Source organism: Pollachius pollachius, assembly GCF_949987615.1.
Source record: "Pollachius pollachius genome assembly, chromosome: 8".
Classification (NCBI taxonomy): domain Eukaryota; kingdom Metazoa; phylum Chordata; class Actinopteri; order Gadiformes; family Gadidae; genus Pollachius; species Pollachius pollachius.
In genome coordinates this window covers 3,237,653-3,261,995 of record NC_136941.1, presented here as the reverse complement: position 1 = coordinate 3,261,995, position 24,343 = coordinate 3,237,653, and the positions used below count along the sequence as shown (strand labels likewise).

Here is a 24,343-nt window from a genome sequence, read left to right as displayed (position 1 = left end):
GAACACCACCGGGTCGGTGGATCAATGGAAACCCCTTGATAAACCTCGGAGGACGTAACAAAGGCAAGAAGCTTCATCCAACCCAGACGGCAGGACAGCAGAATTGCAGGACAGTAACGGTCTAACAGTGAATTAGACTTCAAATTCTTAACTTAACCACATAATGTAAATGTCAGCATTGACAGCAACGGTCAAATCTTATGGACCATGCATGCAACACATTGATCGTGTGTCCAAGGTCAAAATGGCGTATACATTGTCCAGTGTGTGCTTGTGTGCTTCATGCTGGATCGATGGCTGAGTCTGGTTTCTACTCATTTGTTATTCTCTGGAGCTGTGGAGTAGCCCGGCTACAGTGTCCTGTGGTCCTTTCCACGCTAGCGTGACGAGTTAGGAGTGTAGCACAGCGGCGTACCTGGGAAGTGGGCGTGGCATGTGGTGTCTGTGAAGGTGGTGCGGACGTCCTCCGCCCGCTGCACTCCGTCTCCGCAGCGCAGACGCACGATCACCTCGTTGGCGTTCTGCTTCCAGTCCACAAACACATCTGGCAACACACACAGAGAGAGCGACGGCCAATCAGAACCAGACACGGAGGGCAAGAGCCAACCAGAACCAGGCACAGAGGGCAAGAGCCAATCAGAACCAGGCACAGAGGGCAAGGGCCAATCAGAACCAGGCACAGAGGGCAAGAGCCATCCAGAACCAGGCACAGAGGGCAAGAGCCAATCAGAACCAGGTATGGAGAGCAACAGCAAATCAGAAAAAGGCAGAGGGCAAGAACCAATCAGAACTAGGCACAGAGGGCAAGAGCCAATCAGAACCATGCAGAGGAGGCTAAAACCAGTAGGATTTAGATAACCGGGCAATGAGCCGTGGTCTGGAATCTGATAACCTGTGTAACCAAACTCTAGCGTGAAAAGATCAGTTGAAACCTCGATCCTTAATAGATGTACGGACTGCCTTTCACCCTTACGTCCTTCGGTTTTTTATGTTGAATCCTCCTATTTACGGCGTCAGTGACCGATATAATCTAACACTGCAAATAAAAAGCGGAGTTGAAACATTTTGAAGAGGAAGTGAGACGTGGTGTCTGATTCGGGAGCGTGAGTTCCCACGGCCAAAGGATGAGGCCTTGCTGATCCACGGCCACATACAAGCAGGGTGCGATTGGTCCAGTTTGGATTTGTCTGCGCTGCCACCAACTGGTTTGGTCTTATCTCCCGGCTCCTCTGCAATGCACACCCTATCACAGATGTCGTGACGTAACGCGATACAACGCTATTTGGAGTTTAACTTGAATGGGATGACGGTTTTACCCCCTATTTCCTCAAAATAGTCTTAATACCCACAGAGGAAAACAAATATAATCCCACATCAGAGAGAGATCACTGCTTTCAGACAGATCAACAGTGACACAGGTAAATATAGGCATGATCGTTTGCACACACACACACACACACACTCTGAAGGAACCTCAACCAATCCACCCAGTCATGCTGATTAGAGTTTCTCTTTCCTGCTACACGTTGCTTTTGCCTTGTTGTAAAGAGAAAGTGAAACTAAAGGGAACAATGCAGACAGGATGGACCAAGGTCCATGCCAGCGCGGTCCTTTGAACTGAAACCCTCGCCGTCAGTTTACTTTCATTATTTAAATTAGGAGGACCAGATGTATCTCATCATCATAATCAAACTGGTGACATTGGATCTGGAACAACACAACTGGAAACATGTTTTTTTTCTGCTTGTGCATTTCATCTTTATTTCACAAACACCCGTGTGGTTAGACGCTGGTGGCTACCATTGGCTGGGGGCCAAGTTAACCTCAGACCCTGCACTGTTCACCGACACTAATCCAAAGCACCTTACCAACCCTTCTTAAATCTCAACCAAATGAAGCTAGGGTATAAAAGCAACCTACCTCCCTTCATAGTGAGATCCAGCTCAGAAGCTCTGCTTGTAGCATGGGGCAGTTAGCAGTCACTAGTGCAGCGCCATGCTCTGGCTTATTCTGAGGAGGGTGAGAGAGACCCCACTTTCCCATGGACTCCCCCTCTCTCTCTCTCTCTCTAGCCCCCTTACACTCCCTCTCTCTCGTCCTCTGCCTACTCGTGTTGAGCTCGTTCGCCCTCTCCCGCTCGTGAAAGGTCGTGCGCAGAACCCAATACCCTGCAGCCTGAGGGGCTTGCATTTTCTCCAAGGTTGTAATGTACCTGTACTGAACCATGGCTGAAGTGTAGCTCTTCTGTACCGTAGCTCTACTGTAGTGTACTGTACCACAGCTGTACTGTATCGTAGCTGTACCTCTACTGTACCATCAGGAAAAAGTTGGGCACAGGTGAGGTCATCGGACGCAACTGGATACCTTTAATCTTCAGGTCGTCACATAAACGAATTTTGCTGATTGACTTATTGAGTCAGATGCTCAAAGAACATAAACCACATCATGTTAGCGTCTCTGATTCATTTACCTGGTCACTTAGAGTGTACATTTGAAAGTGTTTTTTTACATACAAGGTGCAGGTAGAGCTAGGGATGCCTACAGAGGTGGACTGGAGACAGAACCATCTAGGATTCACCCTGGACGCCAGAACCAAGAGACTATCCAACCCCTGTTAAGCTCTTAATCGACATGGTGGAACCGGTAAACCATTCATTTCTTACTCTCATATTACACACAGTAGAATCAATACTGGTTATCTATCATATCATTCATCAATACCGGTATATGAATGCCTCTCACCCTGTAGGACAAACTAGCGTTTCACGGGACATATGATACCCTAGCTAGCGGGACGCACATCCCTGGAGGATGGACGCAGTCACAGAGTAGCCGGCCACGCGCTCATTAGGCACATCCATCCCATTGAGCTTCGTCACGTCTAGCAACCCAGATGGCCGCGAGATAGCAGGAGAATACTACGTCAGTAGAAAACCAACAGGAACAAGAACACTTGCATTGGCTCCAACGTGGGTGCCGACCATGTAACCTCATTCACTGCGTTTCAGATTCGTCGGATCAGATAACGTTCAGCATCAAGTCAGCATCCACAAGAGGCAAGAACACATGGGCCAAGGCACCAAGCTCCCCCCCCCCCCCCCCCCCCCCATCTGTGAGCTACAGTCAGGGTTTACACTGAGGCACACTAACATGAACATCAGCACTATTATCCTCTCATCTCCCCCCAGCCCCTTCTGTCCTGCCATTAACAAAACAAACCCTGCTACGGATGCTAATGAGGAGTTATATAAGCTTGTTGGTTACCATTGGGGCATGCTTTCTGGTATATAAGCTCATGGTTGCTATTGGTTTGCACTGAGGAACACGAGTTGTTACATACGTTTGTGGATGCCGTATTATAGCTTTGAGGCACGCCAGCTGGTATATAAGCTAATTGATACTATTAGTTAGCTCTGAGGCACGCTAGCTGGTCTATTAGCTAATGGAGACTGATGGTTACCACTGGAGCATGCTAGCTGGTATATTATCTCTTGTATGCCATTAGTTAGGATTGAGGCGTGCTAGCTGGTATATAAGCTAAGGATGCCGTTGGGTAGCATTTAGGCATGCTAGCTGGTATATAAGATAAGGATTCCGTCAGTTAGCATTTAATGTCTGGTGTATTAGCTAATGTGGGCTGTAAGTTATCACTAGAGAGAGCACTTGCAGCCCTCTGCAGTCCTGGCACTACAGCACTGTAGAAGGGGAGAGGGAGACAGTGGAATAGAGAGAGAGGAGAGACTACAGCACTGTAGGAGATATACGCAGGGGGGGAGAGAGAGAGAGTGAGAAAGAGAGAGAGAATCAGAGACGACAGCACTGCTCTGTATAAGATACACAGGATAAACACAGGGGAGGGAGAGGCAGAGGGGAAGACTAAGGGAGGGGGACAGCTACAGCACTTTATAAGATACATCCAGGGCAAGGAGAGAGGGAGAGACGGATAGTACTTGAATGACCTTGGCAAAGTCCTGTCTCCCAGACCAGAGATGGACCTCGTCAGACTTGGTCCGCATCAATATGTGAAACCAGCTCACAGGACAAAAGGGTGGCCTACTCATTTAACGTGCAGAGGACACTTCCCATACACAGATGTCCGTTGTGTCCCACTGCTGAAACAAGTACTTAGCATCGTGCAGCGTCTTATGCTAGCCATCTTTGTATACAGGGAATGGTTTAACCTAACCGTAGTTTGTTCTTGGCACTTGGTTATATGAACATCCTTAATGTACCGACAGGGATATATTGTTGTTTCTCCTTTTAATGCCAATTTACATATTGTAAATCACTTTGGATAAAAGCGTCTGCTAAATGCTCAAAATGTAAATTGTCAAATGCCAAGATGTAAAATGTCGGTACGAAGAAGGGATTTTGGTTGTGTATTGCACAATAACTGAACACAAGACCAACATCTGTAAAACCAAACACGAGCTAAAAACCGAGTTGTAAAGTTGTAACCAAGCCACTGGCCGTGCGTACACAGCCAAGACACCGAATTATACCGTAGACTCAACGCCTGCTTTACTTCCTAGTTCAGCAGGTGTCCACGTTCCCCTTACGACTGGGTGTTCCGATCCAATCAAGATTTAAGAGGTCTGATTGGCAAGTCCAATCGCCAGTATACAGGAAACAGACCCCCAGTAACCTGTTTATTCTAACAAGCACCAAAATATAGAATCCAAAAGCCTGACAGCTTAGTCTCTTAGCAACACAACAAACCATTCAGCACTTGATGGCTTTTAATGGCAATTTCCCGACCAAGCGGGCATCACCCGCCACTGCGGTTTCCTTGGCATAACGCAGCTCAATAATGACACATTTCTGATGCGCCGTTCTTGAGCTGCGTGGACGTTCCTGGCACCACCGTGGACCTCACGGCCAACGCTTCACCACGATGTCGCCGTGGGAACGGCGCGTGTCACCACGACGACCACACATTAATGTAATTATGACATCCATTAATACCCAGCACACAAAGACTTGACGGCCTCAAGTGTGTCTGAAGAAGGATTATATTAGTACTGTAATTATGACAATTAATATCAACAACACTAACACTAAGTATTCCCTTAGTACTGTAGCTATGTCAACCCTTACGGTGCATTTACACCAAAGGCACGGCGCGATTACTTACAAGGTCAACGCAACAACGCTAATAGATGCAAATTACCCAAGAACAGCCACCGGCTTGGATGTCTTGAGTCATGCGTTGCCAACGACCCGGTTCACGCAGACTTCACCTGTTTCTCCTCGCGCGAACGATACAAATTTCCAATTCGCTCAAGTTGAAATATTCAGATTTCGGTCGCACGAAAAAGGTTCACGCAAGCAACTTCGTCTGGGTAACGCAGGTACATTTTTCTTTTCATGTGAACGCACCTTTGGCCTTCTGTCCTAAACTGCATGTGATCAAGTATCCCCCTAATACTGTAGTTATGACAACCCCTAGCCTTCTCACTGGGTATATTTAATCAAGTATTCCCCTACTACTGTACTTATGACAACGGCAACACTCAGCCGTCTCACTGGGTGTTTTTTCATCAGGTATTCCCTTAGTAACGTAGCTATGACAACGACAACAACAACAACAACAACAACAACAACCAACACTCACCCTTTTTGGCCTCGGCGATCACCCCTCCAGCGGCGGCCGCGGCCCTCTTGGCCTCTCGGCTCTCCTGGTTGGCCCGGTCCTTCTGCTTCTTCTTGCTGCTGCTGGAGGAGGTCAGCTCCACGCCCCCCCTCTCCCCAGCCCTCTCCGGCCCCCTCTGGTGTTGCTGCTGCTGGGAGGGCCCGCCCGCGCTGCGCCGGCCCCCCGTCTCCCCTCCGCCGCTCGCCATCTTCAGGCACTTGGCGCTAAGGGGCTGGCCGTCTCTGCGCTCGCTGCAGGGCTCTGGATCTGAGGTGTGCCGCTTCCTGCCTGGACCGGCTATCTTGGCGATTGTGCCGCTGAGCTCTCCCGGAACAGAATCACTACGCACGGGCTCACACTGGTGGGCGGGTGACCTGGGGCTGGGAGGAACCGGGAGGAGGAGAAGAGGTTAGGGCAGTGTTTGTAGTCATAGTTCTGTTCACTCATGAGGAAGTGGGGATTAAGCCTCTCCCTTAGAGGGTGAGGCCAGGTAGGATATAGGGAAGTAGGAGTCAAACAATCCTTGAGTAGACCTTGCCCTTCCCCTGCAGTTCGTTTTTTTTTCTCTCGGAAGAGACAAAGAGAATCATATTCCTGGCTTTACATGTTTAGAAAACATAAGTCAGGACTATGAAAAATAATAATAAGTATTCATGATCTTTTTCGCCCACAAGGTATGTAAACGTCTTGCTTTAAAAATAAAATGTTCTTAACTCCGGTGACCGATCATGAATAAACAAAATCCTTCCTCCCCCGGTCAGCTTCTGGCCAGACGCTGCTCCTTTTGACTTTCAGATCACAATGAGACCAGGAAACACCATCGGTGCTCCGCAGTTCTATTCCTAAACCCAACAACATATAGGCCTACTGTACGTCTAATATTCACATGTTCAACACAACACCACGACAGTGCATTGTGTGACATCCTCATCCCCCATGTGCACCTCAACATCATCATCATCATCATCATCATCACAAAGTCAGCCACACGAACGCATTGACAACTGCGTGGCTGCTTATAAAACAGTTGTGAACACATACACATAATGTCACACAACACACAAATAATCAAATAGATCACAAAACCGAGGCTCTGAGCCGGCCGCTCGGAGCGTTAGCCAGCTAGCAGCGTGCTAATGTCATTAGCCGCGCGGTAGCCGACCTGACACGGCGGACAGACGACCCCCGGCCAACACGCACGACACCCCGCGGGTCTATACCGGACGTCTCCCTCCCTCCCCGGAGGTGCTGTCGGGTGAACCCCAGGACACTTACATGGAGATATCACAGCAAATACTAGATTCCCGGATCCCGACACACAATGGCCGTGGACTGGGTCTGCGTCCCCGCAGCTAAGCTCCTCCCGAGGCCGAGGCCCGTTGCTGCTCCGCCGCCGCTGAAGCCCCCGCAGCCTGCAGCGGTGATTATGGATCCTTCTCCTGGTCACCCGGCGCCCATGGCGCGTTGTGGGTACATCGGGAGTAGCGGGGGGTGAGGCAGCAGATGTCGGCAGGTCGGTCGGTGTTTCGGTGTCGCAGAGCCGGCGAAGTGACTCGCACTTTGTTTGGTAACAAAACGAGCAGACGCGAGTTCCTGGATGGAGAGCACGTGACCTGCGAGGGCGGAGAGAGATAGGAGGCAGGGAAGGAGAGGAGTGCAGTGTTGATAGTTAAAGCTAGATCGAGAGATGCTTATTTTATGCATGGTAGTTTATGTCTTCATGCATATCCTTTTTTTCTTTATTTTCAGTAATTTGGGTTAAATTATTAATCCACCCTTGTTTAACTTTGGCAATTGAACTGTTCGTTGTTTCTATGGCAATAAAGCTATTGATTAGAGCTGATTACACCATAGAAATATCTTTCCTGCTACCTTACCCAAACTCTTACCTCATTACCATGTCAGTGGGAGCGATCTAACGCTTTTATCCATCTTTCAGTCCACGACTCACTCTGATCAATAAGGCAAAAAACACGAACCCACGCAACCTCCGAGTCCGATCAATACCCATGTTTACTAGAACAAACAACTCGAGGTCTGTGTGGCTCATAACAAGTTATACAATATGCAGTCCCTCCAGAAAAACGCGATTATGCGATCGCATAATTCAACGCATAATCAGCCAAAGTCCGCATTTTCATGCGGGGGCTTCATTTTTTCAAATATGCCGCACTTTCACCGCATAAATTGCCGATTTCCGCGCAAAATATGCGGGGCTTGGATGATTTCGCAATCCCCGCATTTTCGTTGCAAAAAAGTCACATATATCTTTGTAGAAAATTGAAAAATGTTGCGTTTACGTCACACAAGAGCAATCATTTCCCTCTGTTGCCATGAAAACGTTATGAAGTGACGTAATAACGCGAGGTGAACGTCATCAAAAAGCTGCATTCTTCGCAATTTCCTGGCATAAAATTGCATAAATATGCCGCATATTTCATCGCATTTTTTAAGAAAACGTGCCACATAATCAAGGATTTTTGGCCGCAACAATCACAGAAAAACTCCGCATTTTTCTGGAGGGACTGAATATGAACCCGTTCCACTGTTTCACTTAACATAAACAAATCATATTGCTATCATATTTACTATCTTTGTAAAGACAGAATCGTTTTTTATTGATGACTTCTTAAGAACATGACTGATATATAATGTTTTGCCTGTATGTATGCATGTAAGTCAATTTTTGCACCCATTGCACTCCTGGAACAAGGGATCGTCCACTCTTCCTTCTCCCACTCTTCCTTCTCAAGATTTCTTCCTTGCTTATTAAAGGACTTTTTTTTGCCCTCTGGGGTGCTAGGGTCAGGGGGGTGTCATAAATGTTTGGCCTGTTAAGCCATTTGAGACTCTACCTATGATTTAGGGCTATACAAATAAAATTGTATTTAATTGAAAATCTAATTGATTGATTTTGGGGTCAAGAAGTAGTGAAGACATCAGAAAGACAGCTGACGCGGGTCTCAGACAGGTCCAGTAGTTTGCTTTATTTGGCAGTAAGAAAATAAACAATGACTTTGCGTTTGCAGTTGCAGACAAAATATTAAACAATTTGAAAAATGTTACTTTTAAAATACGTACAGGGGCATGTTCTTAAAACTGACAACATTCAGCACATTCCCAAAAGTCGAATCTCTTCCCCTTACATCAGGCCCCGCCCCCTCATCTAGTATCTTTAATGTGATTGGACAACAGTGCATAGTGTACTCTCAGTGCAGACCAGTGAAGCTCGAGGGGACAGGAAGGGGCGGGGGCAACAGGAGGGGCTCTGATTGGCCGGGGCCGGGCTACTGGCAGGTGTTGTAGATCTGGATCTGCTTGTTGATGTCGCTGAGGATGGTCTTCATCTTGCCCTCCAGCCCGTCCAGCTGGCGAGCCTTGCCCTCCAGCCTCTTCTGGTTCTCCTCATACTCCTTCTCCAGCTCTGGGGAGACACGATTCAATAACATTCAATTTAATCGTATTAGTATAAGCCGTTCACCACAGGTAAAGTCTAAAAGGGCTTACAGGCCGTATATTTATGACAACCCCCTGACCCTAGCCCCCCAGAGGGCAAGAAAAATAAAACTCCCTTAAATATCAAGGAAGAAATCTTGATGAAGGAAAGCAGAGTGGGGGATCCCTCCTTCCAGGGATGATCAGGAGCGCAATGGGTGCCATACAGCACACACATCTACACCCACACCCACACACACACACAGCCCAACACAGCCCCACCCACCTGCAAGTCTGAGCAGCTTGTTCTGTGCGTCGGTCAGCAGCTCCTTGGCCTGGTCGCGGAGGCCCTCCGCCCGCTGCCTGGCCTCCTGCACCGCCTGGGCCTTGGTGTCCACCCGCTGCTGCACCTCCTGGAACTTATCCGTCAGCTGGCCCTCCAGGATCTGGGGAGGGGCCGGACACAGGGCACAGGGCGTCAGGGGGGGAGTAGGGAGAGACACAGGGCGTCAGGGGGGGAGTAGGGAGAGACACAGGGCGTCAGGGGGGGAGTAGGGAGAGACACAGGGTGTCAGGGGGGGAGTAGGGAGAGACTCAGAGCGTCAGGAGGGGAGTAGGGAGACACAGGGCGTCAGGGGGGGAGTAGGGAGAGACACAAGGCGTCAGGAGGGGAGCAGGGAGAGACAGGGCATCAGGAGGGGAGTAGGGAGAGACACAGGGCGTCAGGAGGGGAGTAGGGAGTCACAGGGCGTCAGGAGGGGAGTAGGGAGTCACAGGGCATCAGGAGGGGAGTAGGGAGTCACAGGGCGTCAGGAGGGGAGTAGGGAGTCACAAGGCGTCAGGAGGGGAGTAGGGAGAGACACAGGGCGTCAGGAGGGGAGTAGGGAGTCACAGGACACAGGGCGTCAGGAGGGGAGTAGGGAGTCACAAGGCGTCAGGAGGGGAGTAGGGAGTCACAGGGCGTCAGGAGGGGAGTAGGGAGGGACACAGGGCGTCAGGAGGGGAGTAGGGAGTCACAGGGCGTCAGGAGGGGAGTAGGGAGGAACAGGGCGTCAGGAGGGGAGTAGGGAGAGACACAGGGCATCAGGAGGGGAGCAGGGAGTCACAGGGCGTCAGGAGGGGAGTAGGGAGAGGCACAGGGCGGCAGGAGGACTCTCTTCATGACATGAGAAACAAGAACTCTGACCCCCTGACATTCATTAAAATTAACAAGTCGTCGAAGGGCATCCTATTGAACTATCATGTAAACCTCGGGACAGATCGGCAACATCATCCTCCAACGTCGTCAATTTGCAAGAAACAAAAAGCGCAAGTCCAATGCGTGTATTCAGGCGCACACTCACTCACTTACACACAGCCAGACAGACAGCCAGAAAGACAGACAGACAGACAGACAGACAGACAGACAGACAGACAGACAGACAGACACACACACGCACACACACACACACTCACCTGCTTGGCCTCGTTGGCCTTGTCGCGGGCCATCGTGGCGGTCTCCTCTGCACGCGCGGCGGCCATGTTGTTGCTGACCCTCTTGTTCTTCAGGGCGTCGATCTGCTGGCCCAGGGTGCCTAGCCGCTCCACGGCGTCCCGCAGGTCCTTCTCGCTGTTGGACGTCTCCGACTCGATCTGCGGACCGAGGGGTCCCTCAGGTTATGTGTGATGTCATCGGGGGAGGACAGGGGGGTCAAAGGGCATGTAGGAATATCGCTCCTCGGTGAACGTTGGATGTGGGGTGTTTACCTGGGCAACTACAGGTGGGGTTACCTGGGCCAGTAGTGGTTACCTGGAACACTAGGCGTGGGGGGTACCTGGGCCAGTAGGGGGGGTTCACCTGGGCCAGTAGAGGGGTGTTTACCAGGACCCGTAGTGGTTACCTGGGCCAGTACAGGTGTACCTGGGCCATTAGGGAGCTGTTTACCTGTGCCAGACGGTTCTCAGTGTCCCCGATGTCAGACTTGGCCCTGGCGATAGCCTCCTCTGCGGTGGTCTGAGCCGTCTTGGCGTCGTGCAGAGCCTGCTTCACCGTCTCCGTGGTGGTCTTCACCCCCTCCGCACTGTGCCTGGACACACACACACACAGGCACACACACACACACGCACGCACACACACACACACACACACACACACACACACAGACACACAAACGTAAACACACGTACATAGACACACAAACACAGACACACACACAGTTTTGTTAACAGACTCCACCTCTACAGACGAGTCCTTTCAGCAGCCACAGATGTAATGTTGACATTAGATCATCCCTCTTGTTAGCTTGCCTGCCCTGGACTCATAACATTGAGTTTGTTTATAAGAATCCTTCCCTTATATAGAGTTCCATCTTTGGGTCAAAACTTAACGAATGCTGCTTGAAATAAAAACAGAAACCTTCTAAATCCATACAAGCATGGCATTCAACTCCCACTGGGCCGAACAAGAATGCGCTCATGATATTGTGAAGTCCAACAATGACATAAATAGAGAGGGATTCTTTGGGTCAGAAATTAACGAATGCTGCTTGAAATGAAAACGGAAACCTTCTAAATCCATCCAAGCATGGCATTCAACTCCCACTGGGCCGAACAAGAATGCACTCATGATATTGTGAAGTCCAACAATGACATAAATAGAGAGGGAGGGAGGGGCAGAGAGAGAGAGCAAAAAAAGAGCAAGAGAGCGAGAGAGAGTGCAAGAGAGAGTGAGAGAGCGGTTGAGAGAGTGAGAGAGGTAGAGTTAGAAAGAGAGCGACAGAGGTATAGAGCAAAGGCGAAAGAGACAGCGAGGTAGATAGGATGAGAGAGGGAGAGAGAGAAAGAGAGCGAGAGAGGGAAAGAACAAGAGAGTGAGAGAGAGTGAGAGAGCAGTAGAGATTGTGAGAATGAGAGAGTTAGAGAGGGTGAGCGAGGTGGAGATGGTGAGAGAGTGAGAGAGTGAGGTAGAGAGGGTAAGAAAGTGAGAGAGCAGTAGAGAGGGTTACAGTGAGATAGGTTGAGGGTGAGCGAGAGAAAGAGTGAGAGAGGTGGAGATTTTGAGAAAGAGAGTGAGAGTGAGAGAGCAAGAGAGGTAGAAGGGTGAGAGGGAGAGAGAGAGAGAGAGAGAGAGAGCTAGAGAGTGAGAGAACAAGAGAGTGAGAGAGGTAGGGAGGGAGAGGGAGAGCGAGAGAAAGACGGCAACAGAGTGAGAAAGCAAGAGAGTGAGCGATTGGTTGAGAGGGTGCGAGGGGGGGGGGAGATGAACCAATCAGAGGGGAGCGTCACCTGGCCCTCTTGGCGTCCAGCAGCAGCTGCTCTGCCTTGCGCACGTCGTCCTGCGTCTGCTCCAAGATGGCGTCCACGTTGGAGAGGCTGCGCACGCGCTCCTTGATCTCCTCCGCCAGGTGTCTGATCTGCTGCGGCGAGGCCGGGATGGACAGCTCCAGGACGCGGTTGGCCACCGCCTCGATGCTGTCAGGGTCCGCCCCCTCCTCTGCAGGCACACAGCGGACCCCCCGGTGAGACGGTACCGGGACGGGACGGGGGGGGGGGGGCTCTCATAGCCAAGTACGTTGTGTTGTTATCGCACCTCATTACGGTTAACGTCTCAACACTCTACGACAAATCCGAAGGCGTGATGTATGGATGATGGTCAGGAGAAGCTCTGGTTCTGTTATTCTCCTGACAATGGACTGAGAAGGATGAGAGGAAGTATCCCAGACCCGACCATGACCTGCCTCTCAGATCCTCCAACATTATGTGTGTAAAACACCTCAAAAGACCCTAATGAGCTAGACCTGGCAGGTGTTCTTCACTGCCGGGTTTAGCAGGCATTTGGATGCCTGCTGGTAGACTGAGGGCACTGGGGATCAAACCCAGTAGCTTCCGGCTGGGAGTTGAACACCCTTACCAGCACACCATCAACCATCCTGTTCTGTTATCATCACTCGTATACTTCGATGATTACATTGATGTAAGAAGTGCCATCCTGTGACCGAGAGTCAGTGCAGACTGGTTCGAGGGGAACCCCTGCCTTCAGGCTCTATGATGTAGATGATGGTGTAAGGGCAACGCCTGCCTACGGGCTCCATGATGCCTGCGCGATGTGAGAGGAGCCTCTCACATCTACGATGTACATGATGATGTTAGGGTGTGAAGGGGAACCTCCGCCTACAGGCTCTATGGTGTACATGATGGTGTGAGAACCTCTGCGCCGTGGACTCACGCGTGAGGAACTCTCTGATCTGCTTGATGAGGTCCCTCAGCTCGTTGTTGGAGCGCTCCACCTTGTTCTTGGTGGCAGTGGCCCGGTCCAGCGCCGCCTGCGCCTGACCCTTGGCCTCCTCCGCCCTGCTCTTGGCCTCCGCCACCTGGTGGAGGAGACCCGGGTGGGGGGGGAAAGGTCAGGTGGGCTGCCTCCACCTGTTTAGCTTTCGCTAGCATCAACAACAACAACATTCTGTGGGGAGAAGACCTCACTCTGTATTGCATATTAACTGAGTAATGAACCAAAAGCCCTACAGAAACAGGTACTATTATTACTATTAAGTCATTAAGCAGGACTTTCAAAGCAGGTAGGGGTTAGACAGTACAGAGACAGGTCATTAAGGAGCAGGTAGGGGTTAGACAGTACAGAGACAGGTCATTAAGGAGCAGGTAGGGGTTAGACAGTACAGAGACAGGTCATTAAGGAGCAGGTAGGGGTTAGACAGTACAGAGACAGGTCATTAAGGAGCAGGTAGGGGTTAGACAGTACAGAGTCAGGTCATTAAGGAGCAGGTAGGGGTTAGACAGTACAGAGACAGGTTATTAAGGAGCAGGTAGTGGTTAGACAGTACAGAGACAGGTCATTAAGGAGCAGGTAGGGGTTAGACAGTACAGAGACAGGTCATTAAGGAGCAGGTAGGGGTTAGACAGTACAGAGACAGGTCATTAAGGAGCAGGTAGGGGTTAGACAGTACAGAGACAGGTCATTAAGGAGCAGGTAGGGGTTAGACAGTACAGAGTCAGGTCATTAAGGAGCAGGTAGGGGTTAGACAGTACAGAGACAGGTTATTAAGGAGCAGGTAGGGGTTAGACAGTACAGAGACAGGTCATTAAGGAGCAGGTAGGGGTTAGACAGTACAGAGACAGGTCATTAAGGAGCAGGTAGGGGTTAGACAGTACAGAGACGGGTCATTAAGGAGCAGGTAGGGGTTAGACCGTACAGAGACAGGTTATTAAGGAGCAGGTAGGGGTTAGACAGTACAGAGACAGGTCATTAAGGAGCAGGTAGGGGTTAGACAGTACAGAGACAGGTCATTAAGGAGCAGGTAGGGGTTAGACAGTACAGAGACAGGTCATTAAGGAGCAGGTAAGGGTGAGATAGTAGAGACAGGTCATTAAGTAGCAGGTAGGGGTTAGACAGTTACATAATAGTAGGTAGGGGTAAGACAGGTCCTTTAGGAGCAGGTAGGGGTCAGGGTTCATCTTGCTTTTGGATGCCTCCAAGGACTGGACATTGGGGATCGAACCCATAACCTTTCAGGCCCCACTTAAAAAGCTAAACCATTAAAACCAATAGACCATGAGAAGACAGGAAAAAGCAATAGTTGGGGGTTATCACATCACGAGTGTCGAACAGAAAAGGAGCTTTTTAAGTGGTCCTAGATGTTTTTCAAAGAGGCCCTCAATGTTCAAACGACCACCCGTGTTCCTCCAGCACGGCGGCCGGCCCCCCTACCTTGGAGAAGAGCCCCTCCACCTCGGCCATGGCCTTGTTCAGTTCCTTCTCCGCCCGCCGGGAGCCCTCCAGGGCCTTCCCGGCCTCCGCCGCCGCCCCGGCGCAGTTCAGGCCGCCGCAGCGTCGCTTCCCCTCGTCGTCACGGCAACCGGCGCCCCCGCACGGGCTGTCGGCACACGGTGCGTCGCCGGGGGCCCCGCACACCTGCCGGGGGGGGGGGGGGGGGGGGGGGGGGCAGTCGGGAGTCGTGGTCATTGATTTGTTCGTCTCCCAGGACCAACGTTCAAGAGGCATTTGGTGGCGAGGGGAGGACATGCATCGTATGTCGGGAACGCAGAGTCACCCACCAGCCTCCACAAAAGACTCAGGGCTCACTTCAGAGATCGCCTGGACTCTGCATAGACTCATGCACCACCCTCTTACGCACTTATTGTACGTTCTACGTCAATGCACTTAAAACGGTACTTAGCATCGTGTAGCGTCTTTTCCTAGCTGTCTTTGTTGCATACGGGGAATGGGTTAACCTAGCGATTGCTAGTGCTTGGCACGTGGTTCTATGAACATCCTTACTGCACCGACAGTGATATATTGTTGTGTCTCTTTCTTCGAACAAATGGACTTATGTAAGTCGCTTTGGATAAAAGCGTCTAAATGCCCTAAATGTAAAGGTATCTGTTTTTAGCATCTGGCACAATAAATATCTGCAAGTACAAATAACTTTACGTTTACTATTACAACATAACAAACTTCTCTTTAAATGGTCACTGTTGAATGGGTCCATGTTTGACGGTTATCTCCCAAGTCATCATTCCCCTGTAAACACCCATGTAAAGTTTATATTTAACGACCAGAGAGCAGAAGGGCACCTTCTCGTTGATCTTCTTCATGTCCAGGCCCTGCACGCGGCCGTTCAGGTCCCCCAGGGCCCGCTTGTTTGCCGCGTTCTTGCGGTTGAAGTCGTCCTTCTTGGCGTTGATGAGGCGCTCGGTGCGGCGGCGCATGTCCGCTGATTGGCTGACGGTGCTGGGCCGGGTGGTCGTGGATTCGTTGGCACGGCGCTCCGCGTCACGTGACCGGTTGTAGGAGCTGCGGATGCTGTCATAGGCCCCTGGGAAAAAACACAGGAACTGGCGGTTGGAAGCTAATTCACTGTGTGTGCGAGTGACTACACTGCATGACAAAGGTGTGGCTATCAAGGACATCACATACAGCGATGAACCAATCAAAGCCTAGTCGCAGTTATGGTAAATGGAATGCATTTATACAGCGCTTTTATAACCAGTGACCACTCAGAGCACTTTACAATATTGCCTAACATTCACCCATTCATGCCAACATTCACACACGGCGGTGTCAACCACGCAAGGCAACAGCCAGCTCGTCAGGAGCAGTTAGGGTGAGGCGTCATGCTCAGGGACACCTTGACACTCAGCTAGGATGAGCCGGGGATCGAACTAGCAACCTTCGGGTCACCAGCCAACCCGCTATACCTCCTGAGCCAAATGCTAGTCCTATAACCCTCGTAACAACACGCTAACCCTCGCCGCTCACCCAGGAAGTTGGAGTTCTTGAGGACGTCCAGCTGTCTGTGGAGCTGCTCTGAGGTGAGGTTCAGGGCCTTGGCCTCTCTCTCCAGGGCGCTCAGCTCCTTGCTGGCCTCAGAGTTGCTGTCCTGGACCATGGTCAGATCCCCCTCCAGGCGGTTCAGGGTGTCCGTGGTCTCGCCGATCTGAGCCCTGCAGGGTTAGAACCAAGAGTTAACGTGTGAATGGAGACAATGCTTCTCCAGGTACAGCCTTACATTTATATTTAGGGCATTTAGCTGACGCTTTTATCAAAAGCAAACTTGTCAGCAGAAAGTTTGTTATAAAACAATATATCGCTGTTCAACCAAGTGCCGAGCACTAACAATCGCTAGGTTAACCCATTCCCCGTATGCAACAAAGAGCTAGGATAAGATGCTAGTACTATTTTTAAGTGCAAGGACGTACAACATACAATAAGTGCGCAAAATGATGTGTGATGGCTTGTGTCCATGAGTGACAAGGCAGTACCTCACACTGATGCCCCCCCAGGTTCCTTCCTCTTTCCTCGCCCTGAACCGGCTCAGATCAATAAAAAGCACCATCCTATATTTCTAAAACAAAGGTATCTTGCTGGATCAAACCCATGTGCCTTGCTCAAGCACCAGCCTATGGTAAACCAGCAACAATCCAAGTCACCAGGCGGACAGGGGGCCTCAGTACCTGAGGTCCTCGATGAGCTCCATCAGGGTTCCCACGGCGGTGGCGGTGGCGTTGCGGGCGTTGACGATCCCCTGGGCCTGGGCCAGCTTCTCCTCCAGGTCCCGGAAGGCCTTCTCGTAGGCTCCGGTCAGACCCGTGCTCTGGATCTCATGGGCCCGGTCCGCCAGGGTCTTGGTGCGCACCGCCAGGTCCTGGAAGGTAAATGGTTAATGGTGAATGGACGGCATTTTATATCGCGCTTTTCTAACCGCTTTACAATATCGCCTAACATTAAACACGTTCATGCGCACATCCACACACAGACGTCGGTGTCAACCACGCAGGGCGACAGCCAGCTCGTCGCGAGACGCCTCAGAGACACCTCGAAATTCAGCTAGGAGGAGCCGGGGATCGAACTAGCAACCCTCCGGTCACCAGCCAACCCCGCTCCACCTCCTAAGCCCCATGCCGCCCTCGTAACGTAACTGACGTTGCTGAATGGATATCTGGATCACTAGAGAGTATTTTCTCCTTTCCTCAGAGAAGAGGCTGCGTAAACTCGGGTGTAAGTGGATTATGAGACCTCAGAGATCCTGAGGCAGCCCTTCGATTGTCGGACCTTTGGTATGTTTGAGTAGGGACTCGGTTGTCAATGAAGTGATCTCTCGACAGCAGTACGTAGTAAGTACGCAGACAGCCGAGTAAATAAACCACTGGGTTCGTCCCAGTCAGTACCTGGACGATTCGGTCCCAGTCACCGAAGCACTGGTGGCAGGGCTGGCAGGCGGGGAACAGACCAGAGAACCCTCGGGCACACTGGTCGCACCTCACCCCCGACACGCCCTGCTTACACACACAGTGGCCCGTCGCCCGGTTACACTGGGCCGACTCGATGCCCCGCCAGTCACAGTCACAGGCTGGGGAGGCGAGGGGTGAAGTGGAAGGGGAGGGAGGGATGAAGGGAGAGGAGAGGGAGGGAGAAAGGGAGAGAGGGATTCAAATACTGCAATCTGGTAACAGGTTGTATGGATGGAATGTCTGGCTACTCACAATATATGTCCACGCTATCTATCTGTACTGTAACTATATAGAATATATGCAAGGAAACAAAGGTGAGCCTTTAAGGCAGTACTTTTTATTGTAGCTTCTCCAATTTTGAATGTATGCTTTGATTGTTCGTAGCCTCACTAGCAAGTGTGGATAAAAGGATCAGCCAAATCCTCGATGACAGTGCAGTACTGTCCTCTATTCTGTACCATCTTACCTCTGCACTGGGTCCTGGGGTCTCCCCAGTACTTCTCCTGGCAGTCTGTGCATGTCTTTCCTCCGAAGCCGTCACGGCACTGACACTGGCCAGTGAACTGCCAGCAGGGGATGAGAAACACTGTGTTACGCTCTGGAGACGCAGGGGCATGCAAACACACACACACACACACATACACACACACACACAGACACACACACAGACACACACACGCACATTCACACACACACACACACAGACACACACACACATACACACACACACACACACAGACACACACACGCACATTCACACACACACACACCCACATACACACACACACACACACACACACACACACACATACACACACACACACACACACACACACCCACATACAAACACAAACACATGGAGACACACACGCATACTGATACACACACACACACACACACACACACACACAAAGACACACACACACACACACACAGACACAAACACATGGAGACACACACACATATTGATACACACACACACACACACACACACACAAAGACACACACACACACACACACACACACACACACACCTCATTGCAGGAGGAGCTGACGGAGTTGTGGGGGTCACAGCCACAGGTCTCACAGCCCCGCCCCCCGGCCAGGTTCCAGTGGTCGGGGGCGCAGTGGTCGCAGCTCAGCCCGATCACGTTGTCCAGGCACTGGCACTGGCCCGAGGACCGCTGGCACACGCACGCATCCCGCTCCGTGCACTGGCTGCTGGTCGTCCCCAGGAAGTTACACGTGCACTCTGAGAGAGAGAGATGGAGGGGAGGGAGGGAGAGAGAGAGAGGGAGAGAGAGAGAGAGAGAGAGAGAGAGAGAGAGAGAGAGAGAGAGAGAGCGAGAGAGAGAGAGAGAGAGAGATAGGGGGAAAGGGCGATAGAGAGGAAGAGAGGTAGAGAGAGGGAGAGGGAGAGAGAGAGACAGAGAGAGAGAGAGAGATAGGGGGATAGAGAGAGAGAGACAGAGAGAGAGAGAGGGAGAGAGACAGAGAGAGAGAGAGAGATAGGGGGATAGAGAGAGAGAGAGAGAGAGAGAGAGAGAGAGATAGGGGGATAGGGGGATAGAGAGAGAGGTAGAGGGAGAGAGAGGAAGGATATTATAGAAAATTGATATAATTTTGAGGGTAGAATTTCAGCCGTGTGACAGTAAATAAAATGATAAAAATCTAAGTCAAGTAAACCAATCCCTTAGACATTCTTCAGATACGCTGTACATCTTCAGCCTCTTTTTACCCTGACAAACATATTTTTATCCTGACATAATCGAGTAATACAAACGTCCTCCTCCTCATGCCGTCACGCGGCCGGCCGCCCGCCCGCCACTCACTCCTGCAGTTGCGGCGCGAGGCGTCTCCGTGGTAACCGCTCTTGCAGATGCCGCAGCTGGGGCCCTCGGTGTTGTAGAGGCACTTCCTGCACTCGCCGCTGCGCCGGTCGCACGAGCCCATGTCCGACATGTCGATGTTGTTGCTGCACTGGCAGGGCCTGCAGCGGCCGCCGGGCTCCGAGGGGTTGCCGTGGTAACCGGGGGCGCATTCGTCGCACCGGGCGCCTGGGGCGGGGAGAGAAGGGGGGGGAGGGGGGGGGGGGGGGGCAGGGTCGAGACCCGGGATGTCGTCGCTTGGTTAAAGGGTCCGATGTGACGCCACCAGGTGTGGGTGTCATCAGCCGTTACGAGGCCGTTTGAAAATCGGCCTCTTCTTGTGTTTCAGTGACATCCCAAGTGGAAGTGTCCACCTCTATGTACGACGGATGGATGAGCAGCATTTGCAGCAGTCCACTGGGTAGGCTGGTAGACTGATCTATCCAGCGCACATCTAGGTGGACACTCCCACTTGTGATGTCACTAAGGCACAGGGAACGGCTTGTAATGGCTAATCGCACTCACAGCTGGGAGCATGATATCAAACCTTTGAGATGGGTCGATTTTTAATGAAAGTTGCAGGTTTTGGCCTCTGGATTTGGTTTGAGCCAGAATGGTGTCTGAGGAGGTTTCCCAGATAGCTCTCACAGTTGAAGCACAAAGTGAACCGTACTGCCATGCCTCTATGAGTGAATAACTACTGGCTGGCGAGCATTAAGCGTGTGATCACTATGTTACTCCTACTCAACGGGAGCCTTCCGCTTGTTTGAGTTAACTAACTAACTATTAGTCATCACAGCAACCGTCAATATTATTTCACTAGGTTTTAATCTTGCTAGGTTTTAACGCTAGGATACAGAACAAGGTTTTAATCTTGTTTTTTATCCTAGCGTTAGATCGATCCAGAAACCCTGCCATGAGTGAACATCCAAACAAACTCAACGCCGTGTCCAAGACCATAGTTTGTGCCACTAAACATGTACCTCTATTTCTACGTTATAGCGTGACTTATGTTTATTAGAATAACACAGATTCAGCAGGATTCTAGGAGCACTGCATGCTCCACTGATAGCTGTACGTCTGTAGATGAAACTGAGAGGTGATGCCCTCTGGATGGTGGGTTTGACCGGTGGGTTTGTCAGAAGCTAGCCCAGGTTCACTACAAACCCCTGACCAAATGGGGAAGCATTTATTAACAGTGAAGACAGCTGTGGCTGATCTTTTCACAAACATCAACATCAACTTTAACCATACTAATTGCCCTTAAAAATAGTACTCAGCATCATGTAGCATCTTATCCTATCTATCTTTGTTGTATACATGGAATGGGTTAACCTAGCGATTGTTAGTGCTTGGCACTTCTATGAACATCCTTACTGTACAGACAGAGATATATTGTTGTTTCTCTCTTTGTTTCTATAAGTTGCTTTTGACAACAGCGTCTGCTAAATGCCCTGAATGTAAATATTATTCAGATGGTGCTCAATGTGGCTGTATGTTTTCAGAGCCAGGTCTTTCACACAGACAGGAAGTGCCCCATCAGGCAGGGGAGTGGGGGAGGGCGGGGGGGAAGCTGCACCCATGCAAGAGGAAGGGGGAGCAGGCTAGGGGTGGTGGTGAGGCATGGGATGAAGATTGGATCAGGTGGGGGGGGCGATCACCACCACCATTACTCACGCTTAAAAATGGTCTTTCCAGAGCGTTTAACTATCCCTGTGCCGACAGCAGGACAGGAGAGGGAGGAAATAGCAGGTTACCGTTGTCAACCGTTCCACCACTTTAGACTTCCCAGAAACTGTTCTTCGGGTGATTCATTAGTTCATCTCCGTTCAGGTGTCTCCATGGGAGGTCATTATCCCTATATACACACTGCAGCAGTTCAGGGTTGCTATTCATTCTTGGGACAAACATGGTGGTAGTCTGTTTGTCTTACAGGGCACGGCATGGATAACATTCAGCCCTTCGTTTACCAAAACACGGTTTACAGTAATGCATTACAGCCCTAAGTGAACCACTGACCTCACTCATTCATTCACCAGCTCACAGACTGAGACTCATCTAAAGGATGAGAAGGGGGAGGAGCTTAATGCAGACGGGACGGGAGCGGAACAGCCTCACACAGAGCTCAGGAGGTTTACCCGTGTAACCCTGGATACAGTTGCAGACGATCTGTCCGTTGTGGTCGTCCTGGTAACAGGAGGCAGCGAAGTGACGCCCGCTGTTGGGTCCGTCCGGGCAGGGGCAGGGCCGGCAATGGTGGCCCGACGCCAGTGAGGGGTTGCCGTAGTAACCATCGGCACACCTGGAGACACAATGACAGCGTTGGGAACCCCATGAGGGTGAAAGTGAAACCGAGACCAGTTTGCAGTTTTTTTTTTCCAGTTTGATAATAGATTTTATACGAGTCTAACTATGAGGGGGTGATGCCACCTACCGGCCCTTCATTCCCTGACCAGTGCTATGCTCAACCTCCTCATCATTCATCATCACCATCCTCATCGTCCTCATCACCCTTAACCTCCGCTTCAACATAATCAACCTTAACAACTTCTTCATCATCCTCATCATCTCCTCTCCTCCCCTCCTCCTCCTCCTCCTCCTCCTCCTCTCCCTCGTCCTCCTCCTCTCCCCCTCCTCCTTTACTCCCCTCCTCTCCCCCTCCTCTCCTTCTCCTCCTCTCCTTCCCCCCTCTCCCCCCTCTCCTACTCCTCTCCTCCTCATCCTCTCCTTTCCCCTCTGTCCCCCCCTCCTCCTCTCCCTCCTCCTCCTCTCCCCTCCTCTTCCCCTCCTCCTCTCTCTCCTCCTCCTCTCCCCTCCTCTTCCCCTCCTCCTCTCCCTCCTCCTCCTCCTCTCCCTCCTCCTCCTCTCCTCTCCCCTCCTCTCCCCCTCCTCTCCTTCCTCCCCCTCTCCCCCCCTCTCCTCCCTCTCCTCCTCCTCCTCCTCCTCCTCTCCCCTCCTCTCCCCCTCCTCCTCTCCCTCCTCCTCCTCCTCTCCCTCCTCCTCCTCTCCTCTCCCCTCCTCTCCCCCTCCTCTCCTTCCTCCCCCTCTCCCCCCCTCTCCTCCCTCTCCTCCTCCTCCTCCTCCTCCTCTCCCCTCCTCTCCCCTCCTCTCCCCCTCCTCTCCTTCCCCTCCTTCCTCCCCCCCTCTCCTCCCTCTCCTCCTCCTCCTCCTCCTCCTCCTCCCCCACCTGTCACACTGGTCTCCGCCCGTGTTGGCCCTGCAGTCAATGCAGGTCCCGGTCTTCTGCTGGCACTGCAGGGCGTGGCCGTTGCACTGGCAGGGCCGGCAGTGGGGGAAGCCCCAGTGGCCGCTCTGACAGCCGTCGCAGCGGAGCCCGAAGGCCCCGGCGCGGCACGCGCACTGACCGCTGGAGCCGTCACACAGCCGCGAGGAGGAGCCCTCCACACTGCAGCCGCACGCTGGGGGGGAGGGAGGGAGGAGAGGGGGGGAAGAGGAGAGAAGGAGAGGGAAAGGAGAGGGGAGAGGGGAGTTTAGAAGTATAGAATTTAGCGTGTTGTGTTTTTATGGACACCAGAGGGCGCTATTTGTATGTTTCATAACTAATTAATAACCAATACAAATCATTATTTATACATAATGATAATAATAACTGATGATAATGATGGATACAAACATTAATTTACGATTTTTGGGCATTTTTAAACATGGGACAGGTCAGGAACGATATGTATTGATCCAGCATGAGTTTATAAAGAGCATATTATTAACATGTTACTATTTTTTGTTGGACACACAAACAGTTTTGCTGTGCTGCAGCCTATCACCATGGAGGTCCCACCTTTACAACCGGACGGGCCGAAGCCATAGGTCCCTGGAGCACACTGGTCACAGCGTCGGCCAATCACGTTGGGCCTGCAGCGGCACTGGCCCCCCCGCACGTCACACAGAGAGCTGGCCGCGCCCTGGGGGTCGCAGTTACAGGCTGAGGGGGACACATGAACACATGCATTAACAAACAAGCATCAATGCACATATGTATGAATAAAAACATGTATTAACAAACATGTCTTAATACACGGACGTATTAGTAAACATATTTGTTACAGCCATCACCAGATGAGAGACCTCATTCACCCTGTTCCCAGGTGAGTGACCTCATTCACCCTCTCATTGACCCCGTCACCAGGTGCACTTGACATCATTCACCCTCTCATTGACCCCGTCACCAGGTGAGTGACCTCATTCACCCTTTCATCACCCCGCCCCCAGCCGGGTGACCCATTCACCCTCTCATTGGCCCCTCCCCCAGGTGAGTGACCTCATTCACCCTCTCATTTACCCCGTCACCAGGTGAGTGACCTCATTCACCCTCTCATTGACCCCGTCACCAGGTGAGTGACCTCATTCACCCTCTCATTGACCCCGTCACCAGGTGAGTGACCTCATTCACCCTCTCATTGACCCCGTCACCAGGCGGGTGACCCATTCACCCTCTCCTTGGCCCCGCCCCAAGGCGGGTGACCCATTCACCCTCTCATTGGCCCCGCCCCCAGGCGAGTGACCTCATTCACCCTCTCATCACCCCAACCCCAGGCGGGTGACCCATTCACCCTCTCATTGGCCCCGCCCCCAGGCGGGTGACCCATTCACCCTCTCATGGCCCCGCCCCCAGGCGGGTGACCCATTCACCCTCTCATCACCCCCGCCCCCAGGCGAGTGACCT

General features: G+C 51.5%; 2 protein-coding genes across 4 annotated transcripts in view; both read right to left on the bottom strand.

The window, feature by feature from the left end:
- The window catches only part of usp19 (ubiquitin specific peptidase 19), a 34,984-nt gene extending 27,770 nt beyond the window's left edge, over positions 1-7,214 (bottom strand). For all 3 annotated transcript variants that reach the window (XM_079740829.1, XM_079740827.1, XM_079740828.1), the window contains exons 1-3: positions 6,908-7,214; positions 5,615-6,012; positions 416-544 (exon numbers count right to left, since the gene is read on the bottom strand). In XM_079740829.1, coding sequence (XP_079596955.1) covers positions 416-544; positions 5,615-5,840 — 355 coding nt within the window. In that variant the 5' untranslated portion in view covers positions 5,841-6,012; positions 6,908-7,214. The remainder of the gene's footprint in view (positions 1-415; positions 545-5,614; positions 6,013-6,907) is intronic.
- A 1,705-nt stretch (positions 7,215-8,919) lies between these two features.
- The window catches only part of lamb2 (laminin, beta 2 (laminin S)), a gene marked incomplete at its 3' end in the record, with an annotated part of 32,075 nt that continues 16,651 nt past the window's right edge, over positions 8,920-24,343 (bottom strand). Inside the window, exons 8-25 of the mRNA XM_079742297.1 lie at positions 23,459-23,602; positions 22,847-23,078; positions 21,798-21,961; positions 21,337-21,372; positions 19,624-19,848; positions 18,826-19,043; positions 18,258-18,354; positions 17,729-17,910; positions 17,015-17,205; positions 16,320-16,504; positions 15,635-15,876; positions 14,769-14,972; positions 13,272-13,416; positions 12,332-12,539; positions 10,992-11,133; positions 10,523-10,699; positions 9,354-9,513; positions 8,920-9,056 (exon numbers count right to left, since the gene is read on the bottom strand). Of these exons, the coding sequence (XP_079598423.1) occupies positions 8,920-9,056; positions 9,354-9,513; positions 10,523-10,699; positions 10,992-11,133; positions 12,332-12,539; positions 13,272-13,416; positions 14,769-14,972; positions 15,635-15,876; positions 16,320-16,504; positions 17,015-17,205; positions 17,729-17,910; positions 18,258-18,354; positions 18,826-19,043; positions 19,624-19,848; positions 21,337-21,372; positions 21,798-21,961; positions 22,847-23,078; positions 23,459-23,602 (3,089 nt within the window). The remainder of the gene's footprint in view (positions 9,057-9,353; positions 9,514-10,522; positions 10,700-10,991; positions 11,134-12,331; positions 12,540-13,271; positions 13,417-14,768; positions 14,973-15,634; positions 15,877-16,319; positions 16,505-17,014; positions 17,206-17,728; positions 17,911-18,257; positions 18,355-18,825; positions 19,044-19,623; positions 19,849-21,336; positions 21,373-21,797; positions 21,962-22,846; positions 23,079-23,458; positions 23,603-24,343) is intronic.